Source organism: Equus quagga, chromosome 11 (genome assembly GCF_021613505.1).
Source record: "Equus quagga isolate Etosha38 chromosome 11, UCLA_HA_Equagga_1.0, whole genome shotgun sequence".
Taxonomy (NCBI): Eukaryota; Metazoa; Chordata; class Mammalia; order Perissodactyla; family Equidae; genus Equus; species Equus quagga.
Window position 1 is genome coordinate 56,109,624 of NC_060277.1, and position 15,667 is coordinate 56,125,290.

A 15,667-nucleotide genomic window follows, 5' to 3' on the forward strand; every position below is an offset into this window, starting at 1 on the left:
GTGAGGAGAGCGATGTCAGGGAAGGAGAGCAGGAAGCGCCAGGAGTCTGCCCTCCAGCTCAACAGCACCGGCCGGCAGCCACTGTCTGCAGTAACTATTTTGGAACTCTGGAGTTGTCCAGAGGAGAGCTGGATGGAGAGCTGGTAATGTTCAGGAATTTCAGTGCATTTTCAGCCTATCCTATCATGGTGGATACCACTCTCCAGCCCCCAGCTGCACGTAGGCAGCACTGGAGACAAAGCCCACATTCCTCATGTAACTTGTTGGAGCCTGGATGGGCAATAAGGCACTCAAACTCCAAATATTGGGATTGTGAATTCTGATTGCTTATTCCTACTTTTTCTTTCTTTCTTTGTTTTTTTGAGGAAGATTAGCCCTGAGCTAACATCTGCCACCAATCCCCCTCTTTTTGCTGAGGAAGACTGGCCCTGAGCTAACATCCATGCCCATCTTCCTCTACTTTATATGTGGGACGCCTACCACAGCATGGTTGCCAAGCAGTGCCATGTCTGCACCCAGGGTCTGAACTGGCGAACCCCGGGCTGCCCAAGCGGAACGTACGCACTTAACTGCTGCACCATGGGGCGGCCCCTCTTATTGCTGCTTTTGATCACTGAGAGACCAGACCAGAGGCTGGTGGCCATTGTTTCAACCTCCAAGGGCTGATGTGGTTTTCAGGGATTTAGAGAGACAGACACTACTTCCCCCCACTTTTGGGAGACAGACATTTAAGGAAATCTTCGTCAGGTCACTGGCTTGCTGCAGAGATAAAGGATCAGAAACTTCAGTGACCACACAAGAGGAATACATACTTTGCAAAAACAATTTGGGAAAGTCACAAACAGACTCCAGCCCTCAACAGGCAAGACCCAGCAATCTCTGAGGGGGGAGAATCAGGTTTCCAGAGTTACCACAAAGTAATACTCAAAATATCCAGTTCTCAAAAAATTTATGAAACGTACAGAGAAACAGGAAAATATGGCACATTCCCAGAAAAAAAATAATTTGATAGAAACCATCCCTGAGGAAGCCCAGACATTGGAAATATTGGTCAAAGATGTTAAATCAACTGTTTAAAATATGTCCAAGAGCTAAAGAAAACCGTGGACAAAGAACTAAAGGAAAGCAGGAAAATTATGTATGAGCAAAAGGAGAATATGAATAAAGAGATAGAAGTTGTCAAAAAGGAATCAAAACCTGGAAGCAACCTGGGGCCGGCCCGATGGCACAGTGGTTAATTTCACACGTTCCATTTTGGTGGCCCAGGGTTTGCTGGTTCGGATCCCAGGTGCGGACATGGCACTTCTTGTCAAGCCAGGCTGTGGCAAGCATCCCACATATAAAGTAGAGGAAGATGGGCATAGATGTTAGCTCAGGGCCAGTCTTCCTCAGCAAAAAAGAGGGGGATTGGCAGCAGATGTTAGCTCAGGGCCAATCCTCCTGAAAAAAAGAGAGAGAGAGAGAGAAACCTGGAAGCAGCCAAAGTTTCCTTCAGTAGGTGAATAGATAAATAAACTGTGGTACATCCACACAATGGCATATTATTCAGCACCAAAAATAAATGAGTTATCAAGGCATGAAAAGACATGGAGGACACTTAAATGCATATTGCTGACTGAAAGAAGCCCAGCTGAAAAGGCTACTGTATGATCTCAACTGTGTGACATCCTGAAAGCAAACTATGGAAACAGTAGAAAGATCAGTCGTTGTCAGCGGTTGGGGAAGGAGAGAGAAAGGAAGAGCATGGAGGATTTTATAGGGCAGTGAGACTATTCTGGGTGATATTATCATGGTGCATACCTGTCATTACACATTTGTCAAATCCCATAGAATGTACACCACCAAGAGTGAATCCTAATGAAAACTGTGGACTTTGAGTGATAATGATGTATTAATGCATGTTCATTGATTGTAACGAATGTCCCACCTTAGTGCAGGATGTGGAAAGTGAGGGAGGCTGTGCAAGTGTGGTGGGAGGGGGTCTACGGGGAATTTCTGTTCTTTCCACTCAATTTTGCTGTGAATCCAAAACTGCTCTAAAAAATAGTCATCAAAAAATGGAATCACACAGAAATTCTGGAATTCAAAAGTCCAATAACTGAAGTGAAAAAAACCCCCTCACTAGGAAGGTTCAACATCAGATTTGAGTAGGCAGAACAAAGGATCAGTGAACCAGAAGATAAGACAATTGAAATTATTTAGTCTGAGATGAAGAAATAAAAAAAAAAAAAAAAAGGAGGAGAGCCAGCCTTGATGGCCTAGTGGTGGAAATTTAGCATGCTCCACTTCAGTGGCCCAGGTTCAGTTCCCAGGTGTGGAACCACACTACCAACCCATCAGTTGCCATGCTATGGTGGTGGCTCACATAGGAGAACTAGAAGGACCTACAACTAGAATATACAACTGGGACTTGGGGAGGGGAAAAAAAAAGAGGAAATTGGCAACAGATGTGAGCTTAGGGCAAATCTTTCCCTGAAAAAAAAAGACTGAGGAAAAATGAACAGAACATGAAGGACTTGTGGGACCCCATCAATGTGCCACCACATGCTTATAGGAGTTCCAGAAAGCAAAGAGAAAGAGAGAATGGGACAGAAAAAAATATTTGAAGAAATAATGGCCAAAATGTTCCTAAATCTTAAGAACGATACGAACATACATGTTCAAGAAGCTCAATGAACTCCAAGCAGAATAAACTCAAAGAGACCCACACCAAGACACATTATAGTAAAATCTTCAAAACCCAAAGACAAAAACAGAATTGTGACAGCAGCAAGAGAGAAGCACTTGTCACATACGGGGGATTCTCAGTGAAATTAACAGGTGATTTCTTCTCAGAAGCCATGGAGGCCAGAAGGCAGTAGGGTGATATAGCTATTTCTGAAAGGAAAAAACTGTCAATCGAGAATTGTATATCCAGCAAAACCATCTTTCAAGAATGAAGGAGAAATTATGACATTTCCAGATAAACAAAAGCTGGAGGAATTCATTACCAGTGGACCTGCCCTACAAGAAATGTTAAAGGGAGACCTTCATGCTGAAATGAAGATACACTAGACAGTAACTTGAAGCCATAAGAAAAAATAAGGAACACTGGTAAAGATAACTACATAGGTAAATATAAAAGCCAGTATTATTATACTTCTTGTGTGGTTTGCAACTCCTCTTTTTTCATATATGATGTCATGGGCCAATGCATAAAACAATGATTATAAACCTATGTTAATGGGTATAAAATGTATAAAGAGTTAATCTTAACTCTTGTTATTGTTATCATAATAATAACAATATAAATATAAAGGGTCAGAGATATAGGAACAGAGTGATTGTATACTATTGAAACTAAGCTGATATTACTCAAACTAAGTTGTTATGTTTAAGATTTTAACTAATTCCCAAGGTAGCCACTAAGAAAATAACTTTAAAAATACAGAAAAGGAAAGAAAAAGGAATCAAAATGATACATTTTAAGCAATCTACTAGACAAAATAGTCAGTAAGGAGGAATTGAGGGGAAAAAACCGTGTAAGACATATAGAAAACAAATAGATAAATGACAGAAGAAAATCCTTCATCAGTAATCACATTAATGTAAATGGACTAAACTCCCCTACTAAAAGGCAGAGATTGGCAGAGTGGATTAAAAGAGAAAATAAGATCCATCTATATGCTGTGTACAGAAGACTGACTTTAGATAAAAGGACATAAAGAAATTGAAAGTAAAACAATGGGCAAATATATTCCATGCAATTATTATCTCTCCCAAAAGAGAGCTGAGGTGGCTATAAATTGTCAGACAAAACAGAATTTAAATCAAAAGAGGTTACAAGAGAAAAAGACAACATATATTAATAAAAAGTTTGATACTGACAGAGATATAACAATTATAAACATATATGCACCTAACAACAGAGCCCAAAAAATACATGAAACAAAAATTGACAGGACTGAAGGGAGAAATAAGTAGTTCTACAATAATATTTTGGGTGTTTCAATACTCCACTTTCACTAATGGATGGAAGAACCAGAAAAAAGGTCAATAAGGAATTATAGGACTTGAACAACACTATACACCAATTACATACAACAGACATGTATTGAACACTACACTCAACAATGCAGAATACACATTCCTCTCAATTGTACATGGAACATCCTCAAAGATAGACCATATATTGGATCACGAGACAAGTCTTAAAAAGTTTGAAAAGATTGAAATCATTCAAATTATCTTTTCTGATCAAAATAGAATGAAATGAAAAATCAATAACAGAAGGAAAACTGGAAAATTCACAAATATGTGGAAATCAAACAACTCACTCTTAAAGACCCAATGGGTCAAAAAAGAAGTCACAAAGAAAATTATAAAATATCTTGAGATAAATTAAAATGAAAACACAACAACCCAAAAGTTATGGGATACAGTGAAAGTAATGCTAAGAGGGAAATTTACAGCTGCAAGTGTATACACTAAAAAAGAAGAAATTCTCAAATCATAACTTAACTGGACACCATGAGGAACTACAAAAAGGAGAGCAAACTAAACCCAAAGCTAGCTGAAGGAGAGAGTAATAAAGACCAGAGCAGAGACAATAGAACAGAGAATAGAAAAACTGTAACAGAGAAAATCAATAAAACTAAAAGTTGGTTCTTTGAGTAGATTATCAAAATTGACAAACCTTTAGCTAGATTGACTAAGAAAAAGAGAGGAGGTTCAAATTAGTAAAATCAGAAATGAAAGTGGAGATGTTACTATAAATTTTACAGAAATAAGAAGGATTATAAGGGAGTACTATGAATAATTGGACACCAACAAATTGGACAATCTAGATAAATGGACAAATTCCTAGAAATATACAATCTACCAAAATGGACACACGAAGAAAGAAAATCTGAATAGACCTATAACAAGTAAAGAGACTGAATCAGTAATCAGAAACTTCTCAATGAAAAGCTTAGGACCAGATGGCTTCACTGGTGAATTCTATCAAACATTTAAAGAAGAATTAACACTAATCCTTCTAAGACTCTTCCGAAAACTTGAAAAGGAGGGAACACTTCCTAACTCATTCTATGAGGTCAGCATTATGCAGATACCAAATCTTAATAAACACATTATGAGAAAAGAAAATTACAGACCAATATGCCTTATGAATATAGACAAAAAAATCCTCAACAAAATATTAGCAAACCAAATCTAACAACATATTAAAAGGATTATACACCATAACCAAGTGGGATTTATTACTGGAATGCAATGATGGTTCAACATATGAAAATCAATCAGTGTTATACACCATCTTAACAGAATGAAGAAAAAAACTACATGATCATCTCAGTTGATGCAGAAAAGCATTCGACAAAATTCAACACTTTTCATGATAAAAACACTCAGTAAAGTAGGGATAGAAGAGACTTCCTCAATATGATAAAAGCCGTATATGAGAATTCCACAGTTGACACCACCCTCAATGGTGAAAGGCTGAAAGCTTCTCCTCAAAGATTAGCAACAAGACAAGAAGGCCCCCTTTCACTACTTCGATTCAGCATAGTACTGGAAGTTCTAGCCAGAGGAATTAGGCAAGAAAAAGAAATAAAAGTATCCAAATTGGAAAGGAGAAAGTGAAATTATCTCTGTTCACAGATGACATGACCTTAGACGTAAAATCCCTAAAAATTCCACACACACACAAAACTGTTAGAGCTAATAAAAGGATTTAGCACAGTTGCAGGATTCAAAATCAGTTGCATTGATATATACTTGCAATGAACAATCCTAAAAGGAAACTAAGAAAACAATTCCATTTATAAAGGCATAAAAAAATACAATACTTAGGAATAAGTCTAACCACATGAGGAAAGAAGCACATCCTGAAAACTACAAAATATTGCTGAAATTAAAGATCTAAATAAAAGACATTCCATGTTCGTGGATTGGAAGACTCAATATTGTTAAGACATCAGTGCTATCCAAAGTGATGGACAGATTCAATACAATCCCTAACAAAATCCCAATGACTTTTTTCACAAATAAAAAATCTCATCCTAAAAATTCATATGGAATTGCAAGGGACACCAAACAAGTCTAGACAATCTTGAAGACTCACACTTCCTGATTTTGAAACTTACTACAAAGCTAAAGTAAACAGGGTGATGCCGGAATAAAGACAGGCACACAGAACAGTGAAATAGAATAGAACCCAGAAAGAAACTCTCATATGTGGTCAAGTGATTTTCAACAGGGGTGCAAAAACATTTCAATGGGGAAAGAACATTCTTTTCAATACATGATATTGAGAAAACTGGATATCCACATGGAAAAGAATGAGATTGGACACTTACCTTACAACATATATAAAAATTAAATTAAAATGCATCAAAGACCTAAAATTAGGGGCTAAAACCATAACATTTTAAAATTCTTTTTGTGAGGAAGATTAGCCCTGAGCTAATATCCACCACCAAACCTCCTCTTTTTGCTGAGGAAGACTGGCCCAAGCTAACATCCACGCACATCTTCCTCTACTTTATATGTGGGATACCTGCCACAGCAGGCTTGATAAGTGGTGCACAGGTCCACGCCCAGGATCTGAACTGGTGAACCCTGGACCACCAAAGTGGAGCACACGAACTTAAACACTATGCCACCAGGCTGGCCCCAAAAAACCATAAAATTTTTAAAAGAAAACATACATGCATTGAATTTGACAATGACACTTTGCATATGACATATAGATAAATTGGAGCTCACCAAAATTAAAGCTTTTGTGCATCAAAAGACACTATCAAAACTTCCAGTTATAGGAGAGTGATGTCAGCATCATGGCAGAGTGAGCTTTCCTAGTAATCTCTCCCCTCCACCATACAACGAAAAAGACATTCATACTCCAACAGAGGACATCCAAACACAACACAAAAGATGTCTGAGAGACCCACGCAGCCATATGACAGAAGGCAGAGAGGCTGGAGCCCCCCTTAAAGGAGGTGGAACAGGGTAAAAGAAAACTTCGCTCCTTCCCCAAAAGACTGGGAGCCGGGACCACAGGCAACCTCAGAGAGGGAAGGAATGGGGGTGGGGACGCTCATTCACGGGAACTTCAAAGATCCTTGAGGCTCCTCACAGCCTAGGATGTGAAAGCTATGGAGGTGAAAGCTAACATGGGGGTGACCTCATCAGGCCAACACCCCAGGAGAGCAGATAGTGAGGGCAGAGCAAGAAAACCCCAAGAACACCCAGGAGAAAGTGCCCCTCCCTGCACCTGCCCAGGGCCAGCTTCAGCCCCTGGGATCTTGGCAGAACACAGAGGGCTAAGAATACATGACTCTTGACCCCCACCCAGTGGCGATAGGTGGTCACTGTGACCAAATAACACCGAGATGTAAGGAAACAGAGCCACTCCCTCTAGCGGTATCAAAAATTATATCAAATCTCCAGACCAGAGAGAAAACGACAAGTACCCAGAAATCAGTCCTGAGGACACAGAAATATGTAATCTAAATGACAGAGAATTCAAAATAGCTATCATCAAAAAACTCAAGAGAGAATATAGAGAAACAATTCAACGAGTTCAGGAGCTACTTCACGAAAGAGATTGAAACTATAAAGAAGAATTGATCAGAAATATTGGAGATGAAAGACACAATGCAAGAGATAAAACAAAATATGCATGTCCCACTTGAGCAAACACCATAGAGGAGCGAATCAGCATAATTGAGGATAGACACGTTGAAATGCTCCAGGCAGAGGAGGAGAGAGAAATAAGACTAAAAAGAAATGAAGAAATTCTCCGAGAAATATCCAACTCAATTAGAAAATGCAACATAGGAATTATAGGTATTCCAGAGGGAAAAGAGGAGAACGGAGCAGAAAGTGTGTCCAAAGAAATAATAGCAGAGAACTTCCCAAACCCAGGGGAGATGGAAATCCATGTGGAAGAGGCTATTAGATCTCCTAAATATGTCACTGCAAAAAGACCTACTGCAAGGCATATAGTAGTGAAACTGACAAAAGTCAATGACAAAGAAAAAATATTAAGGCAGCAAGGCAGAAGAAAATAACCTACAAAGGAACCCCTATCAGGCTTTCAGCAGATTTCTCTGCAGAAACCTTACAGGCTAGAAGAGAGTGGAATGACATATTCAAATCTTTGAAGGACAAAAACTTCCAGCTAAGAATACTCTATCCAGTGACAATATCCTTCAGACATGATGGAGAAATAAAAACTTTCCCAGATAAACAAAAGATAAGGGAGTTCGTAGACACAAGAACACCTTACAAGAAATCCTCAATAAGGCCCTCATACCTGGGAAAAAAAAAAGGAGAAAAGGGTTAGAAATCACGAAGTAAGGAGATAAATAGGTATACAAAATCAGAAAATTGTAGCTATACATCAGAACAGGTTAGCAAATACTTAAGTATAGCATTAAAGATAAAGGGAAGGAAAACACCAAAAACAAAGATAATCTTGTCATTTTAACCACAATCTGACAACACAAGATGGAATAAGATGTGAGAAAAACAACTTGGGACGTGGGGACGAAAGGGACTGAACCCAAGGAAATAAGAGGCCATCAGAAAATGGACTATCGGGGGCCAGCCCCATGGCTGAGTGGTTAAGTTCATGCGATCCACTTCGGTGGCCCAGGGTTTCATTGGTTTGAATCCTGGGCGCAGGCATGGTGCCACTCATCAAGCCATGCTGAGGCAGCATCCTACATGCCACAACTAGAAGGACCCACAACTAAAAATACACTACTGTGTACTGGGGGGCTTTGGGGAGAAAAAAGAAGAATAAAATCTTAAAAAAAAAAAGAAAGTGGACTATCTTATCTAGGAGACTTTGAATACAAACCTCACGTTAACAACTAAACAAAAAAGCAGAACAGAGACACAAATAATAAGTAAGGATAAAGCAAAGAAACACAACATTAATAACTACATAACTCAATTGGTAGACCAAAACACACAGGATGAGAAACAAAGGAAATGCAGGAGAACTGGAAAAACGAGTCATAAAATGGCAGCATTAAGCCCTTATATCTCAATAACCACCCTAAATGTAAATGGATTGAACTCTCCAATAAAAAGACACAGAGTGGCGAGATGGATTAAAGAACAAGACCCAACAATATGCTGCCTCCAGGAAACACATCTCAGCTCCAATGACAAACACAGGCTCAGAGTGGAGGGATGGAAGATGATACTCCAAGCTAATGACAAACAAAAGAAAGCAGGCATCACAATACTTATATCAGACAAAGCACACTTCAAGATAAGACAGGGAAAGAGAGACAAAGAGGGGCAGTATTTAATGATAAAAGGGACAGTCCACCAAGAAGACATAACACTTATAAATATCTATGCACCCAACACAGGAACATCAAAGTTCATAAAGCACCTATTAACAAACCTAAAAGATATTAATAATAACACAGTAATAGTAGGGGACCTCAACATTCCATTCACATCAATGGACAGATGATCCAGACAGAAAATCAACAAGGAAACAGCGGAATTAAATGAAAAGCTAAACCAAGTGGACTTAATAGATATATACAGAACACTCCATCCAAAAACAGCAGAAAACACATTCTTCTCAAGTGCACATAGAACATTCTCAAGGATAGACCATATATTGGGAAACAAGGCAAGCCTCAATAAATTTAAGAAAATTGAAATAATAACAAACATCTTTTCTGATCACAATGCTATGAAGCTGGAAATTAATTAGAAGAAAAAAGCTGAGACAGAGACAAAGATGTGGAGACTAAACAACAGGCTATTGAACAAGCAATGGATCATTGAAGAAATTAAGGGAGGAATCAAAAAATATCTGGAGACAAATGAAAATGAAAACATCCCATACCAACTCACATGGGATGCAGCAAAAGCTGTACTAAGAAGGAAATTCATTGCAATACAGGCTCACCTTAACAAACAAGAAAAATCCCAAATAAGCAATCTCAAACTACACCTAACTGAACTAGAAAAAGAAGAACAAACAAAGCCCAAAGTCAGCAGAAGGAGGGAAATAATAAAAATCAGAGCAGAAATAAATGCTATTGAAACAAAAAAGGCAGTAGAAAAGATCAATGAAACAAAGAGCTGGTTCTTTGAGAAGAGAAATAAAATTGACAAACCCCTGGCCAGACTTACAAAGAAAGAGAAAGAGAAAGCTCAGATAAATAAAATTAGAAAGGAAAGAAGAGAAATAATAATGGATACCACAGAAATACAACAGATTATAAGAGAATACCATGAAAAGCTATATGCCAACAGAAATGGACAATCTAGAGGAAATGGATAAATTCTTGGATTCTTACAACCTCCCAAAGCTGAATCAAGAAGAAATAGGTAATTTGAATAGACCAATCACAAGGAAAGAGATTGAAACAGTAATCAAAAGCATTCCCAAAAATGAAAGCCCAGGACCCGACAGCTTCTCTGGGGAATCCTACCAAACTTTCAGAGAGGATTTAATATCTATCCTTCCCAAGCTATTCCAAAAAATTAAGGAAGATGGAACACTTCCTAACACATTCTATGAGGACAACATCACTCTGATACCAAAGCTTGACAAGGACAACACAAAAAAGGAAAACTACAGACCAACATTGCTGATGAACATAGATGCAAAAATCCTCAAGAAAATATTAGCAACTTGAATACAGCAATACATCAAAAAGATCATACACCATGATCAAGTGGGATTTACACCAGGGACACAAGGATGGTTCAACATCCGCAAATCAATGTGATACACCACATCAACAAATTTTGGAATAAAAACCACATGATCTTCTCAATAGATGTAGAGAAAGCATTTGATAGGATCCAACAGCCATTTATGATAAAAACTCTTAACAAAATGAGGATAGAAGGAAATTACCTCAACATAGTAATGGCCATATATGACAAACCCACAGCCAACACTCATACTCAATGGGCAAAAACTGAATGCCATCCCTCTGAGAACAGGAACAAGACAAGGATGCCCACTATCACCACTCTTATTCAACACGGTACTGGAGGTTTTGGCCAGAGCAATTAGGCAAGAGGAAGGAATAAAAGGAATCCAAATAGGGAGGAAAGAAGTGAAACTCTCACTGTTTGCAGATGACATGATCTTTTATATAGAAAACCCTAAAGAATTCATTGGAAAACTATTAGATGTAATTAACAACTACAGTAAAGTTGCAGGGTACGAAATCAACTTACAAAAATCAGTTGCTTTTCTATACTCTAATAACGAACTTACAGAAAGAGAACTCAAGAATACAATTCCATTTACAATCGCAACTAAAAGAATAAAGTATCTAGGAATCAATCTAACCAAGCAGGCAAAGGACTTATACAATGAAAACTATAAGACGTTATTGAAAGAATTAGATGATGACATAAAGAGATGGAAAGACATTCCATGCACATGGTTTGGAAGAATAAACATAGTTAAAATGTCCATACTACCCAAAGCGATCTACAGATTCAATGCAATCCCAATCAGAATCCCAATGACATTCTTCGAGGAAATAGAACAAAGAATCCTAAAATTCATGTGGGGCAACCAAAGACCCAAGTTGCTAAGGCAATCCTGAGAAAAGAGAACAAAGCTGGAGGCATCACAATCCCTGACTTCAAAATGTACTACAAGCCACAGTTATCAAAACGGCATGGTACTGGTACAAAAACAGGCACACAGATCAATGAAACAGAACTGAAAGCCCAGAAATAAAACCGCACATCTATGGACAGCTGATCTTTGACAAAGGAGCTGAGAACAGGGATGGGGAAAAGACAGTCTCTTCAATAAATGATGTTGGGAAAACTGGACAGCTACATGCGAAAGAATGAAAGACCACTCTCTCATGCTGTACATAAAAATAAACTCAAAATGGATCAAAGACTTGAAGGTAAGACCTGAAACCATAAAACTCCCTGCAGATAATACAGATAGTACACTCTTTGACATCGAACTTAAGAGGATCTTTTCGAATATCATGTCTTCTCAGACAAGGGAAACAAAAGAAAAAATAAACAAGTGGGACTTCATCAGCCTAAAGAGCTTCTGCAAGGCAAAAGAAACTAGGATCAAAACAAAAAGACAAACCACTATTGGGAGAAAATATTTGCAAATCATATATCTGACAAGGAGTTAATCTCCATAATATATAAGGAACTCACACAAGTGAACCACAAAAAAAAAAAACAAACAGCCCAGTCAAACAATGGGCAGAGGATATGAAGAGACATTTTCCAAAGAAGATAGACAGACGGCCAAGAAACACATGAAGAGATGTTCAACCTCACTAATCATCAGGGAAATGCAAATCAAAACTACACTAAGATACCACCTTACGCCTGTTTAAATGGCTATAATCATTAAGACTAAAAATAACAAATGTTGGAGAGGGTGTGGAGAGAAGGGAACCCTCACACACTGCTGGTAAGAATGCAAACTGGTGCAGCCACTATGGAAAACAGTATGGAGATTCCTTAAAAAACTAAAAATAGAACTACCGTATGACCCAGCCATCCCACTACTGGGTATCTACCCAAACAATCTGAAATCAACAATCCAAAGTAACATATGTACCCCCATGTTCATTGCAGCACTTTTCACAATAGCCAAGACATGGAAACAATCGAAGTGCCCATTGACCGATGATGGGATAAATGCTGTGGGAGATCATAGCAGCATTCTTGCTAGGCTTTAAGCCTAGGAAAAATAAATTCCAAACGGATGGCTGGGAGGTATGTGATCTGCTGACTATCATAATTGTTATACCAGATTGCTTGTGCTTTGGAATCTCAGGCCAGAGGGGAGTATGTTATCGAGCATGGAGGCAAGGGGCTTAGGAACGCGGGGCCCTTGCAGGAACAGAACACTGTCTGCATACCTTGCTGATTGTTCTTAAGATATTCCCCAAGGGAATGACTTGGGATGGGCTGGTGTGCTTCAGACGGATGAAGGATAGAACCTTTGGGCTTTGGCTTGCACATCCCTGCAGGCATGAGTTTCTGCTATTGTACATGACTGTGATTCTTTACCCGCAAATAAATATGTGGTGATCCAAGGGACCTCACCTCAGTCCTTGAGACTGATGGTCCCCTGTTCCATTGAATATATAGATTGTGTTCTGTTTATTAATTCTGTCTGCTCCTTTGGCTCGCTGCCTAGCTGGTCTCGGCAGCAGATAAAGAAGATGTGGTATATATATATACAATGGAATACTACTCAGCCATAAAAAAGATAAAATCATCCCATTTGCAACAACACGGATGGACCTGGAGGGAATTATGCTAAGTGACAGAAGCCAGACCGAGAAAGACAAACACCAGATGATTTCACTCCTATGTGGAATATGAACAAACACATGGACAAAGAAAACAGTTCAGTGTTACCAGGGGAAGGGGGGTGGGGGGTGAGCACAGGGGATGAAAGGGAGCACTTATGCAGTGACAGACAAAAAATAACGTGGAATTGAAATTTTACAATGATGTAAACTATTATGAATTCAATAAAAAAAAATTTTAGGGGTTGACCCGGTGCCACAGTGGTTAGGTTCGCATGTTCCGCTTCTCCACGGCCTGGGGTTCGCCAGTTTGGATTCTGGGTGCGGACATGGCACCGCTTAGCAAAAGCCATGCTGTGGTAGGCGTCCCACATATAAAGTAGAGGAAGATGGGAATGGATGTTAGCTCAGGGCCAGTCTTCCTCAGCAAAAAGAGAATTGGCAGTAGTTAGCTCAGGGCTAATCTTCCTCAAAAAAACAAAAAAAATTTTTTAAAGACACTATCAAGAGGGTGAAAAGACAACTCACAGAGTGGGAGCAAATATTTGCAAATCGTATATCTGATTAGGGATTAATATCCAGAATACATAAAGAACTTCTCCAACTCAATAACAGAAAGACACACAACCCAGTTTAAAAATGGGCAAAGGACTTGAATAGACATTTCTCCAAAGAAGATATACAAATGGCCAACAAGCACATGAAAAGATGCTCAGCGTCATTAGCCATCAGGGAAATGCAAATCAAAACCACAGTGAAACACCACTGCGCACCCATTAGGATGGCTATTACCAAAAATGGGAAAAATAACAAGTGTTGGTGAGGATATGCAGAAATTGGAAACCTCATATTGGTCATGGGAACATAAAATGGTGCGGTCACTGTAGAAAACAGTTTGGCAGTTCCTCAAAAAATTAAACATTGAGCTACCATATGATCCACGAGTTTCACTCCTAGTCAGATACCAAAAGAACTGAAAGCAGTGATTCAAACAGAGACAATATTCATAGCGGTATTGTTCACGGTTGCCAAAAGGTGGAAAACCAAACTGTTGATGAACAGATGGGAGGATAAATAAATTGTGCTATGTATACACGTACATTTGAATATTGTTCAGTTATTAAAGTGAGCGAAGTACTGATATTCAACACGGATGAGCCTTGAGGACACTGTGCTGAGTGGAACAGGCCAGTTACAAAGGGACAAATATATGTGATTCCACTCATACGAGCTAACTAAAGTAGGCAAATCGGTAGAGTTAGAAAGTAGGTTAGAGGTTACCAGGAGCTGGGGGAGAGGGGAATTGGGAATTATTATTCAATGGGGACAGAATTTCTGTTTGGGGTGATGAAAAAGCTTTGGGTATAGATAATGGTGATGGTCGCAAAACATTATGCATGTACTTAATGCCACTGAAGTGCACACTTAAAATGACTAAAATGGTAAATTTCATTATATATATTTTACCACAAAAAAAAAACAAAAGAAGAAGAAGAAAGTAAAACAATGCTTCAAATTTATGATAGAAAATTATTTTCAATCTAGAACACTACATGTTATCAAGCAAGTGTGGGCACGAATAAAAATATAATGACACACGCAAGATCTCAAACATTTTCTCCTCCCTCCCCGCACCGTTCCCCGGCAGCTCCGGGGGGACGCGCTCCGTTGCCTTAGAGCACGCCCACGTTCCCTCCGCGTGCTGGAGAGTGAACACAAAAGCGAGGAGGGGAGGAAAGCAGGGTCCATCTCAGCCAAGAGGCGAAGGCAGGATTTCTCAGAAGGAGGGTGAAGGAGGTCTCCCCAGGGACAGCTGCCCGTGGGCGTAGGGGGAAACCCATCCCAGACGAATCAGGAGAAAAGAGGAAGGAGTGTCTCCAACGAACACGTGCAAACAATAGATAAGAGAGGATGTTCGACCACTTGCCAGGCTGGACCTGTCCCAGAGCTGGGGCTAACTTATTGATGCATGCAGAGAAAACTGAGGAGTTGCCAGCTCCAGGAAAATCACAGTGCACGGATGGCTCAGCTGTGAACAAAGTTTACATTGTCATAAATACGTCAACAGCTACCAATGACTGACTCAGAGGCCTTGGCTTGTGTCACTTGCGTGCGGGGAGACAGCCATTAGACCATCGTCAATGAACAAAGGCAATGACAGGAAGAGAGAGGAAGGAGAGGGGACAGAGAAAAAACGCAGAGGGTTTTACATTTCAGGGCAAACCGATTAGCTGGCAGGAAAGAGGACCGTCTCTCCTTGAGCACCTGTGTTGACTAGGGGATCCAAGACAACTTCAGTTGCTCATGGATTTTCTGGAAACCCCTGAGGGCACGAGTGTGGGCAAAGGTGCCAGGCTGTCTGGGTGTAACGTCTGCTG

The 15,667-nt window shown here is 39.5% G+C and overlaps 1 protein-coding gene across 1 annotated transcript in view; it reads left to right on the forward strand.

The window, feature by feature from the left end:
- Nucleotides 1–12: 12 nt before the first annotated feature.
- The window catches only part of MPRIP (myosin phosphatase Rho interacting protein), a 244,564-nt gene continuing 228,909 nt past the window's right edge, over nt 13–15,667 (forward strand). The window contains exon 1 of the mRNA XM_046676267.1: nt 13–90. Within this exon, the coding sequence (XP_046532223.1) occupies nt 13–90 (78 nt within the window). The remainder of the gene's footprint in view (nt 91–15,667) is intronic.